This window comes from Colias croceus, chromosome 25, assembly GCF_905220415.1.
Source record: "Colias croceus chromosome 25, ilColCroc2.1".
In the NCBI taxonomy this organism is placed as follows: domain Eukaryota; kingdom Metazoa; phylum Arthropoda; class Insecta; order Lepidoptera; family Pieridae; genus Colias; species Colias croceus.
Window position 1 is genome coordinate 1,441,563 of NC_059561.1, and position 13,895 is coordinate 1,455,457.

At 31.9% G+C, this 13,895-nt stretch overlaps 1 protein-coding gene across 4 annotated transcripts in view; it reads left to right on the top strand.

Annotated features, from left to right (window-relative positions):
- LOC123703079 (protein MTSS 2-like) overlaps positions 1-13,895 on the top strand; it is a 144,953-nt gene continuing 131,058 nt past the window's right edge. For all 4 annotated transcript variants that reach the window (XM_045650957.1, XM_045650960.1, XM_045650958.1 and 1 more), the window contains exon 1: positions 1-537. In XM_045650957.1, the coding sequence (XP_045506913.1) occupies positions 466-537 (72 nt within the window). In that variant the 5' untranslated portion in view covers positions 1-465. The remainder of the gene's footprint in view (positions 538-13,895) is intronic.

A 13,895-nucleotide genomic window follows, 5' to 3' on the forward strand; every position in this document is an offset into this window, starting at 1 on the left:
TCGGCTAAAGTGTTCCGTGTCGGCCTGTCGCTTCGTTTGTGATGAGTGCGGTTATTCGATTTAAATAATGTTTTTATTTTTTCGTGAATGAAAACAGCTTCAATCAACAACTGTATTGATTGAATAGTTGCTAAAAATATTGTGAAAACCTAATTGGCTAGCTAATAACGGTATTTTCACTATAATTAACAATAAACATACGTTCCCATCGCCCTGATTTCATGGAGGATATTCGTGTTTATAAATATTGATTTGTTGCATATCTCGTTTTCTTTCATTTCCATTGTGTCTTAAATTGTGAAGTGCAATGTAGGTAGACGTAGGAAGTGTAAAAGATAACAATTGTTAGAGTGAAAATGCAACAGATGTCTTATTTTCGCTATGGCGCTTTACCGTGTGTTGTGATCGTAAGCGGTCGATCGTGTTTTCAGTGATTTTGTGTTGGATTTGTGCTGAATTTTGACAATGGAGGGGACTACGGAAAAGGATTGTTCCCCACTGTGGAACCTCTATCAGCAAATAGTAGCAGATATGAAGGTAGGTCAACTTTTTTAATTTATCTTTCTTCGCTTACCTACGTCTTTGTATGGTTGGTCGCAACTCGCGCCCCACATTTTCTAAAGTGTCCTGATAAAGCGTTCGGATTGAACGAAATATTTCTCGTTATTAATTAAAAATTTTGCGGAAGTATTCTCAATGTGCTATGGTGTGTAAATATTAAATTAAAAGGCTACAGTGATGTTTTAAACACGCGACTTAATCTACCGGTTTAAGCATGGGATATCTACATGAAATTAAATTACAGTTATAGGCAGTAGTTTTTTACTATCGGTGCCAATTAATTATAAACATATAGGAACATCTTTTTAAAAATATCTCTTCAATGTTTTTATAGGCTAGATTGGAGGTATAATACTTTTAAATTTTTATCTAATCTTTCTTGTAGCAAGTTCATACAATAACAATTCACAACATAATGTTGTTTATAAATTGATATGATTTAAATGTTTTGAATATAATGAGATAAGATTTTATGAAGTTTGGGAGGTTAAGGTTTGTACATTGATCTTTTTTATCACATTTATTTGCAATAATTTTATGAATCCAAGGATATTTAAATTAGATTATTAACTATTTTGTTCTTAATATTTTACAGTTTTAATTAAGCACCTATGTATGCAATGAAATGTACTAGAGGAAAGTAACCAAATATGGAATACCATTTTGTTTTTGGGATATAAAAATAAAACTTCACATAAATTAAATCAGTTTATTGTTTTTACTGATCAGTCATACATCTATAAGTAGTAATTAATAGCCTTTAACCAAATATATCAGTAATCAAATTAAAATCTTACACAAAAAACAAAATCACAAAAGAGTAACCAAATATGGAATAGGTACCCATATATGGAATATAAGCAAAAATCAACATAACAATGACAAAAATATAATGAATATCTTTGAGATCAATTAAATGAATATAACATATTGTGATAAATGAAAGGAGTTACGTAATTACATGCAAAAGTCACAAATCCAGATCCATCTGGAACAGCACATCATAATGTGTTCAGAGCCCATACAACAAGCATTTAATTCAACTTTCTCCACTTTCATCCATGGAAAGAAGTCTTGAATAGAACCTACTGACTCTGCTGATGCATGTATGTTACTAAAAACAAACATTACATACAGTTTTTAAAGAAATAATAGCAAGTTTATAATATTCCATAATTAGACACCGACGACTGTCCATATTTGGATTTTTATACTAGTTCAAACTCTTCTAAATATTTTTCATTTCACAATATTTTAAAGACAAAAGGTAACAAAATGGTGAAATAAACATAATACCGATATATACTAAATAGTATAACACTTATCGAAACAAACATAATAGCCGATAATACTCATTTATTACTTACCTTAAAATTTTCTGCACGGCAACAAAACAAAACACGCCTGCTACATGTAAACCGTTCGCGCAACTAACTCGATGGTGTTAGTGCGATAATTAGTACACCAAATGAAACAGAAGATGGTCGAATGTTGCGATTCATACTTATAGTCTTAGAGAAATGAAGGAATTCCATATTAGGATACTATTCCATATTTGGTGACTTTCCTCTACTTATTGAAAGAATAAGATTACAAAATAAGGAATTTAAAACTATTCTATTAACAAAAAGAAAGCTTTATACCAAACGTTTTTGCAAAGCGTGAGCCAATATTAATTATTAATATAATTATTTATTCTGATTAAATTTTCGCCATTGGTTTATTATTGATTTTGAGAATTTTAAAAGCTCTTACAAAACAAAGAAAATACTTTTAAATTTGTTTGAAAAAGAGATTAATAACTCAGCCCCCGGAATCACAGACACAATAGAAAATGTATGGTGTCGTGGCCTGATTGAGCCGCTCGGGGCTCAATGAGTTAAGAACAATTAATAATTATTAAACTTTTTATATAAAAATGTATGAAAAATTAAAATGTATGCTTTTAGGCTTTTAGCGTACACAATAAGGTCAAGTGATCGTTAGTTTTAACAAATTAAGTTTGCATGTTATGTACTAATTGTTGGAGATATATGCCCGGTTCCTATATTCAACGGATCGTCATAGTATCAAAGCTACTATCCGTTTTTCTAGAACTAACTACGAGTCGTTATTACCGTTCCACAATTTTATTTCTTGACGTGCTATCGACGGACATCCGTTGGTCATAAAAATACCGAGCCCTCTTCACTCACAGATGTGCGTTTCGTTATAAGCCAAATTGAAATTAAAATAACACAAAATTCAGAACAAAATAAGTTAAATATACAGCCGAATTATAAACTTTAAGAATAAAGTTTCTTATTAATAAAGAACTAATACTAAAGAACTATATATTTGTAGACATCTGCGTGATAATTTTCCTTCTAAACAACCTAATGCGTTACACAGAAAGCAAAAACGGAACGTTTTTCTCGCGCACGCGTGCCTTGCTTGTCAGTTGTCAAATTATTGTCATTCATTGTTGATTGATGATTCATTGTCAAGTTTTTTATTTAAAGAATAACAATACAACGACCACTGTTTATATATTTATTAAAAATGGATATTAAGCCGGTAAGTACGCCTTTATATTTCTTCTTTAAAATCGTCTGCCGCTTACTTTTTGCTTCGGACACTTTTAAAGTCAAACATATATTTCTGTTACAGAAATCGAAGAAGGCTATGAGTAAAGACGAGATTGCTCAATTATTATACCTAACCAGTAAGGAGACTAATGCTTCTACGAATAAATTAAAGGATGAATCAAAGACTACTATGTATATACGGGATGAATGTTGGACTTCGTTGACCAACACATTTAATGCAAAAATTGGTCAAATACCTACCAGGAAAACTTTTTATTTTCAGCCAAAAAATTCAAACATAATAAGGATGATGGACAAATATTATGAAGAAATAATTGAAATACTGAACACACAATAACTAATTAATTTTTGTATATTATTAAGCAATATATCTAGACATACGGTAGAAAAAGAATTTGTTAGGTAGTGCTAAATGTAAATCTTATGTAAAAAATGTATTTAGTTCAGAGAGCCTATTACAGCGTTAAGGAATATAATATAGAAGATGATAATCGATGGAGGGTTGTCGTGTAAGAATCACAGGACAGTTCTTTGGCATATATTATGTAGTTACATATTACTATGTAAAATTAAACTGTAATAAAGAAATAAAACTTTTATTCCATTTTATTATGTACTTTTATTTATTTTTTATTATTTACAATACAATGTTTAAAAAATTGATTTCTACATTGCAAACATAGACACATATATATACTAGTGGTCCGCCCCGGCTTCGCCCTTGGTACATGTTTATGTTTTCTTTCCATAATAACCATCCTCTACTTCAAGGAACATTATAAAAAAATAATTATCGAAATCGGTCCACCCGTTCACGCGTGATGCCGTGACCAAGGGAAATAGGTCTGCCACTGATATCGATATTGTGCCTAAAGCATAGAACCTCAGCGTCAACAGTAATTGATGTTATGGAGATACCCCATGATTCCTGAAATGACAACATAAATTAGGTATGTAATAAGGTTAGACGTGTTTGGTATAATATTAATGCCTCCATTAAACTAACCTGGCTCCTTTTATTCGTACGTCTGGATAAATTTCAAGAAGTAATTGTTCAACAGATTCTTTATCAAGTCGAAATCTCAATTGAAATTCGTGAGAATCCAGGGTCGCAAAAAAATCCACTCCTTCTCTATAATATATACCCTTTCACGCCCACTATCTGAAATTCGATATAATATTAAACACTTCTCTATCACTATCTGAACTCCACATTTCGATATTGAAGCGGAAACAATGAAATAGTAAGAATTTAACCGCCCGAAATCGACGGGTAAACAAAATGCTATACGAATAGTAACTTTGACAGCATAATGACATTAAAAATATTTATAGGAACGCGATAAACTGTCTTCTCCATACAATATGCTTACCGTTCGTTAATAGTAACCCTCCCATCCGTCAGTAGGAAGCCGTCGGTAAGTTGCTTGACGAGACGTTTTTTATAGGAACGATTTTCGCTTACGCTTGGTTAATTATACTACTATTCGTAACTAAAACGGATCGTTTTTCAAATATAGGAACCGGGCAATAATAACTAATACTTTTTAGATCTGTTATTATGGTATCAAATATCGATCAGTTTATTACAGGAATATGAAATACAACTTCATTTCTTGTGCTATAAGGTAAAAAGTCCTTTTGGGGTGGGGGGAAAATGCATTTCACATTTAGTAACCGGTGTTCTTTCTTTAGAGTCAAGTTAGTTGTCAGTCTTCTGGTTTTGATTTTTTGTGTTAATCTCCGCTGGGAATCGAACCTACGATCACGAGTAAGTACATTCGCGTATTTACCAAAGTACCATCAAGTCACCATCGACGCGACTCTTTTCATATAAAAACATGATAAGAAACCTAAGTACAGTTTTGTAAGGTATCGCGTACAAAATGTCGTCAATACAAGTTTTCTAATAGCCAGGAAGTGTGTACTAAGCCGTCGCTTAAGATAAGACGTTTCCGGCCGTGCATTGAAAATTAATTTCTTGTACTGTTCAATTTGTTAGTGTTTTTGTACTGTAATGGGCTAATAAATAGAAGTTGGTATTAATTATTATGCAGAGTTTGTTGGTTCGGCGTTTGAAACGACGAAGACTTGTAGTATTCTAGACGTTATACTAATGCGTAGACACGTTAGACATGGATTCGTTAACTTTGATTCTTATATATCATGAATCATCGTATACTATGTTTTCCATCTTAATCCTTTTATTGTTTTTTGTTTTACTGATTTTTCGTAAAATAACGTACGGTCTAGTAAGTTGTAAGATCCTAAAAAAAAAAAAACACCCATCATTTGTTTAGTTTTACCACAAAATGGTTTTAATTCGTAAAAAATCGCACGAGTATTTTAGCAACCGAAACTAGGCCACTAGAAATCTCATTACGGAATTTTTCCAATATGTATTAACCGTATACCTACATAATATGTAAAACGTGAATTTCTGTATGCAATGCACATTTAATTAATTACTTATGCGGTGCGTGGTGTAGGAAACACCTTCGTAATGAGTGTATTGATTTATTTTACAATGTGTTTGTTATCACTAATGCAGTATGTTGTTTATTAACCGACTTCAATAAGGAGTATGTTTTTATATTTATGACTAGCGGTCCGCCCCGGCTTCGCCCGTGGTACATGTTTACGTTTTCTCTACATAAGATCCATCCTCGTACTTCAAGAAATATAATAAAAAAAGAATTATCGAAATCGGTTCAGCCGTTCTCGAGTTATGCGCTTACCAACACATTTTGCGATTCATTTTTATATATATAAGAAAGAAGAAGATATGTAAACATAGAATGCTTCTTGGCTTCTTGGCTATAATTGCTACGTGTAATTGAAAATGTCATGATTTTAAACTGCTTTCCGAACCGGTGCCGGTGGTAGGCCGTAGGCGCCTAGGTACCTAAATGGTGAAAATATGTTATGACGATTCAAAAGTGCTTCTATCTGAATCGGCATAAAAAATTACGAAACTTTACACTTTTAAATCTGCACAATTAGATATTAACTATTTATAGAAATCGCTAAATGAAGCTAAATATTATAATCATCCTGTAATTACAATTATCATAGATGTTAAAATTAGAGTAATAAATTGATCACGAATCATTATGATGTAATAATGTTATTTTTCGTTAATTTTAATTGTCTTACGCATCCAATATGTAGCTGAAACGTAATTATTTTAATTTGAGCTTAATTAAATCAATGCCATAGTATAAATTAAACGTAATATAAATAAATGAATTTATTTTACTACCTACTGGCTACTACATATTTATTCGTGGTCCTGCTGATTATACCACAACTTGAAAAAGTTTAACTGTTATAATTTATAAATGAATTAAAACACTTTTCAGTTCCATAGTTCCATTCCCCAGGCCCCTATGTAGGGTATTATAATATTTGTTTTGTAAACTTTCATCTGTAAACCTGCATATTAAATGCGTACATTTAAAGATCCATTTCATGCGTGTCCGACACGCTCTTGGCTCCCGTGCTAATTACGTATGGCTATTAAGATAGACTCGCCTACGCAGAATAGCGTCTTATCTTAATCTTACAATTATATCTTCAGATATATGCGGGAAAAGCGCTGTTTAGATAAGGTGAACGATTAAAATGATACATGTGAAGAGTGGGAAGAGAGGATCAAAGTTTGTACGAAGATGTGACATTGTAATTCGTCTCTAAAAATAAACTAAAAAATATTTTTTGCTGTTAATTTCTTTGTTAAAAGGGGACATAAAAAAGTCAATATCCTGTAGTATATGGACGAAGATGTTCAAAAATAAGGTGGTTTTAATTTACTTGGGCCCATAATCTTTTTGAAATCTTTTTGAAAAACCAGTCCATGGTTTAAGAAACTAGGTAGCACATAAAAAGCTTTACTAGCAAAACAATGAGCGAATACAATTCCCTATAGCTACTGTACTATGTAGTGTTACGCTCTATAAAATGGAAAGAATCGGCGATAATAATTACAATTAAACGGTCAAATGTTTCGTGCTAACAATTAGCGGTGTCTCGGTTGAAATGATTGGTCTGTTGGCACGCGGGTTTTTAAGGCGATATGTTGTTTATTTAAGGGTGTGTATTGAAGGTATATTTGCTAAGTAAATTACTACCCTATAGGGAGTTTGATCATCATTTGACATTTCTGTTTTTCTCACCCGCGTATAACGAAGATTTGTTTGATACCTATTACATAGTGTGTACCACACAATGTGAAAATAGATGTTTACGTAAACGGTACGGTTTATCGATGGTGAGCTATTTCTGTCAGGCAATCTATGGGTACATACACAGGTACATAATATAATTTGATAGATACTGGGCTGATTTTTCAATCCTTGGTTAAAACTTATCCGTCCAATATAGTATTACACCTTTATTACACGATAATATTAAAATGTCACTTGTAAACAGTCAAATGCAAGTAATTAGAATATATTTTTCAAATGGTAGTTTAAAACATGATTCAACGAATAAGTTTTAACCAAGGATTGAAGATACATTTTTTCATAAATCAACATTGAACAATTTTATTATTTTAAAACAATCATGTCCAATTTGTTATTAGCATATTATTTTTTATCAATATTTGCATAAGATTCAAAATACCCAAAGGCAAGCGAATTTCCCTTTCATCTTACTTAATAAATACGCTATTCGCTATTTAAAGCAGCGCATCGATTTGGCATGGTCTATTTGTTACGGTAATACTGTATTACGGTGTTACGTGGCTGCCGTCAGTTGTGACGATCGGTAAAATGTGATAGATAACGTGTAATATAATTATAATTGACTAGTTGCTCTGCGCGGTTTCACCCCCGTGGCTCCACCCCTGTTGGTCGTAGCGTGATGATATATAGCCTATAACCTTCCTCGATAAATGGACTATCTAACACCGAAAGAATTTTAGCGCGTTCAAACAAACAAACAAACTCTTCAGCTTTATAATATTAGTATAGATATGATTTAATAATTTGGGGGTATTTTTCAAACGCTCACGGCTTCGCCCGAATCGTCTGAGAAAATGGAAGTTAGATATTTTAACGCGTATATCACTCCAGTCGGAATATCTAGATTCAAGTCATATCGTAAAATCGCTACGATGCCATGTGAAAGGACAATAAACATACTTTGGCATTTGTAATACATATTAAAAAATATTATTAAATATTAAATATTTATTTATTTTCTCATCACAAATGTACAATCAACACATACATTGTTAATCTATATATCTTAATACTAACATTTGTGAGAGACTGGTGCCCGCGATAAGTACAAAATACTTGTGTTACGGGTCACCAGGCCCCCAAGCATTAACAATCACATCTATCAGATAAACAATGAACGTGAACATTAAATGAGAAAGAATTAATCATAATTAAAGTTAAGTGAAAAATTATATCGAAAAATTACCAATGGATATATTAAAAAATAATAAGAATTATAATATGTATTTGTAAAAAGAAAGAATGAAGTTTATGATTATTATTTGAATAATGTCAGTTATTTTAACGAGGTACAATTTTTAACAATAGAAAGTATAAAAAATGGTATGGTTAGGTACATAAGATAAGGAATACTTTTAAAACATTTAAATTTCCATTTGAAGTAAATTGCCCTCATAAATTCTATGTACATTTATATGCAACAATTTATCAAGAAAACGAAAATTTCCAACTATCATACCGGTAAATTAGGACGAAAAAAACATTGAAGAACGTTGACTTGCGATAAGCGAACAAATAATTAACTGTTTCCATACTAATTAGTAATTAATTGCTGATTATGTTATAATCTATTTGGGACGCAAGGAACGGGTTCTGTTTCGGGGCAAATGAGTAAGTTTATTTGCATTTTTGATAGCGATGAAGCTAGGTAACTATTGGTATTGTTGGATACCACAGAACAGTAAAAACAAATAACTAGGTACTATTGGTTGTGATTGACTAGCTGTGTCTGTTACCTGGTTGGTATTGGTGATGATAACATAGGTACATTTTCATCAATTTTACTGGAAATTTTTTATGAAATGTCTAAATTTTTTCTTTCATAAGATTGAAATTAATTTTATACGATACTTACGTACGATTTTGTTTCTATTTGTATTTTATGCTATTTCATTATTTGATAAAGTTCGCGTGTAGATGTTGCATGTACTTGCTATTTCATATTGACCTTATTCTCATCTGCTGCTTGCTACAGAATATTTCCTTAAATGTAATTCTTCAATACTCCATCTGTTTCGTTCCGTACTTAGTTATTTTTCCACACATAACGTCATTATTACCACCTCTAAAAATAAACTATAACATTAAGTTCTATAATCGATTGTATATTTTTGTTATTTAACTAAAGAATAGCGCAATAACGCGAGGTAAAGTCAAAGCATATTGACCTTTATGTTCAAAGGTCGGGGGTGATTCAATAAGGTTGTGTTGTTAGTGACGTGTTGGAAATCGCTTTTCGCATGTTTTAACATAAATTTATAGAAATAGGTTTGCGACTGACAATTTGTAGGTATGTAATATGTTTCTACGTTCTGTTTTGTATGGATTTATTATTGAAGTGAAAACTTCTTTAGCGGCGTTGGGTATAAAATCTTAAACTCGCGTCAGGACACGTGGCCTGATCGAAAAAGCGTAAGACCAGCGAGCATGTACATAGACGGATGTTTTTTTTAGCCCTTATATTCCATGCGTAAGACGGAATCAAGTTTTCACTTCTGCCGGCACTCCCGGATACGTAAATACGTAATCGTTTTTCAAGTCTTTTGCGTTGAAGATATTTCCTTTTGATATCCGTTTCGTAAACTACACAATTTGTAGCAATTGAAGATAAAATCTTATTGTTGTGGATATTTTAGTTCAAAGTTCGCTAACTCGATGTTCGATGCTTTCCGATACATTGCCTTGAACATGATTTTATAACGCTTCCTCTTAACTGATTTCCCGCTTATCGCGCCTTGTAACATCTCCGCCTTAACAGCGTTTATTAAGAAAGTTCGGTAGCTCTGCGAAGACAAACTAATTGATGGCTTCAATAAAATGTGTCGATAGTATAGAATATAGATAACAGTTATTGTAACGTTATTGATTATTTTATCATGTTTTGATTATTATTATTGGAAATAGTGGTACAATAGGGGATAGAATAATTGATTAATTTTGTACAGGGAAGTAACAGGCACGGAAGATGGCGGAAGTTATCAGAATACATTATAATGACTATAATAATGTTGAACATTAGTGTATGGGAATAAGGTTATTGTTGTTTTGTAGTGAAATAATTTCGTATTGTAGGTATTGACTTCATTATTTTAGTTTGATAGTCGTTAGTAGATAGGTACTTAATTACTAGTAAAGTCATTAAAACTTAAATATTCAACTGAAAATGTTTTAGTTAGTAGATAAGTACATGTGGATATATTAGCTCCAAACTTCTTAAATATCAATAAATGTCTTCAAGTGAATTTAGGCCTGATTTTTCAATCGTTGGTTAAAACTTATTCGTCGAATAAAGTATTACACGATAATATTAAAATGTCACCTGTAAACTGTCAATTACAGGCAGGAAGAATACATTTTTAAAATGGTAGTTTAATACGTTATTCGACGAATAAGTTTTAAACGACGATTGAAAAATCAGCCCTTATTTAATCTAAATATATTTGAACGATATTATTTAAACACAAGTAGGTATTTTTATTACCAAAATCAGACTAAATACGGTTAATTCAATTGGGACTTGGGAGTTACGACTTCACAAACTGCCTTACAGATACCTCATACCACATACACGCAAAATTTTAACACCCTTACTTTGCTCGGGGGTAAATATCCTGTTGAATTAATTACTTGACAAAACCTTTGATATATAACTACCTACCTTTATATGTAACAAGCTTTCCGCTCGCGGCTTTCCTCGCGTAAGTACTCTTCAAATTACACTTTTCGTTTCACCTTTCTAGCGTGTTTTTGTTCTCCAAAGTTCATTTTATGTACTACCTATAGGTAATATGTATAAATTTATCAAAAGAAATTCAGCAGTATCGGCGTGATAATGTAACATACGTTTGCATTTGTAATAACTTGTAACGAGTGATGGATAACAGAAGATAAATAAATTACGATATAAAAAGTGTAGTAATTCCTTTGATCTCACTAATTGTTAATTTAAACTATATAAATATAGGTATATATAATATAATATGGTGTACGTCCGTTAGCACGCTCGCTGCAGGCACCGGAGCGTTGGATGATGGGGGTAATGCCCTGCCGTGTCGGTAAATGTATGGAAAATCGTAAATTATTGTGTGGTACATCTGTATGAGAGGAAGGAAGATTTTTGTTACAGACATATAGTAGGTAAGGAAAGGCAGGAATTTTATCGGAATAATATGACGCAAGTGGTGTAAAAAATGTTTTCAAACAACAATTCAGCCAAAGCATGGTTCATATATATATATGAAAATATATCGCGTTTAAAATCCGTTAAAATCTTTAATTTCTAAATAGATAACTACCGTTATAAATTTTTATACCGTTTCAATAATTGTATATGTAAGTACCTACAACAAATTTTTTTTAACTGTTGTTTTTTGCAGTGATTTTGTTGTTTTGCATATAATACAAGCGCAATAGGTAATCTGACTTTGCTTCGTTTTTATATTTTTTTGATAGACAATTGAAATGTGATGGATGGATGGATGCATGTCTGGATGATGGATTTGAAACTACGAATAATTTTATTGATTAAATAAATTCGTTTGCATGTGCCAAGGATTGATCTCTCTTTGCTGAAAAAGTTATTGTTATCTCTTGATGTATAATTCGTTATCTTTATGAATTCAAATTAAAACCATTAAAATACGCCTACTGACTTATAAAACTGATGAAAAAAAACTTTGCGTTTTCTTGTATTGAATGCAATCAAGTATTTTAAAACGTTTTAACTGTATTTCATGTTTGTTTGAACATGATACAATTAATTCGTCAATGACCAGTCTTTTCAATTTAGAACCCTATTCCTAGCACCAAAAAAGCTATTTTCAAAATATTTTAAACTATCCAACTTCGTGCACCTAACGCTTTAACACGTTATTCCTTAACCGAATTGCTATAACTAGGAATGGAATTCTCTACAGTGAGACATTCCAAAAGGATACCTATAATAACTAATCAAATACCTACTTGGTCAATTATAAAAAAGCCATCAAAGAGTTCAACACCAAAAAGCTCGCACCAAATTATAACATCTATTAGTTAACAGTTAACACATTTTAAAACCATATCACATGAACTCTATTCTGGGCGACATAATATGAAATCATAGTTCTTCCTACACTAGACGAATAAACCGACCAGTGTAAACGATCCTATAGACTCATATAGCTTTTAGACAAATCACAGGTCTATGTAAATATGTCGGTTTATAAATATACCCTTACGCAAAGTTTACAATAAAGGTTAAACACCCGTGTTTACCCGTTGCAATGTAATTATCCACGTGGCGGCGTAAAAATAGAGAAAACAGCTGTATTTTTTAGTTTATACGTCTATCAGTATACCGGTAATGGTTGTTAATCATCGTGGTTTGATTTATGAGATGTGGTGTAAATCGCTAGTGGATTAACGCGACTTTGCGTGTGTTTTTTGTTTTTTGTTGGAATGATTTGTGTTTTAGAATAAATTCAAGTGCTTTTGATTTGACAACCTCGTAAATTCATAATGCATCGGGGCTATTTAGACATGAAGATAATATTATGTTTTTTTTCTATATTGCATAAAATTGTAATAGGTATTTATAAAAACCGTATAAAGATCCTACATGTAATAATGCACTACTCTATTATTAATTGAGGTATTGCAAAGAAAAAGCATATAAACAGAATAAATTCAGCATACACGATTAAGTAATTAATATAAATTAATAAATATCGGTATATATTTAAAACAATTGCAAAATTAATTTCAGCAATTCTTTGCAGAATTAATATCGTATTTAGTATAAATGTAGTAATAATTTGAGTAAAAAGAAAACATCGGAATCGCGTGAATTAGTTCATATTGTTCAATCATATTAGAAAGAAATATAAGGTAAACTTATTATTTAGCAATGGAATAAAGTATAATTAATAGTGCAATTATTGTAGGTAATAGAAATGTTGAGACTGAAATGGTTTCACATCGATAGATTTACCGAAAAATAATGGTTTATAAAGTAGTTAGTCAAATAAATATTCAGTCAGCAGTTATCTCGCGAGACAGATTCGTCAGTTCAATTTTTATCGGCAGACGTCAATATGGAAACATGATATATAGAAATCCATGTTACATGTTCAATAAATACACGATACATTAGTGTTTATTGGCGAAATACAGTCAATACTTTACGTGTAACAGGAGATTTAATTAACGGTGACATATGCACCCAAGCTCCTTTTCCTTTTTGATCTCCGAAAGAGCGGACTACAAGTCATACATTGACATACACTTTTGAGCTTAATAATGTAGTTCACATCAGCTCCCACATGCAGCCCAGCGCTGTTGACCCACAGGTCCCCTGGTTCCAAGAAACGGGTCAGGTAACTAGCTTACCTACTGGAAAGTAGGACGGTGCAACGTCAAGTGATAGTCAGTGTGGAAAGGAAATGCCTTTTGTAGTTGATAAGAGATGAAGGTTTGAATGAGTGGTGCAAATAGGAGTTTATACCTTTTTGTGCTATGA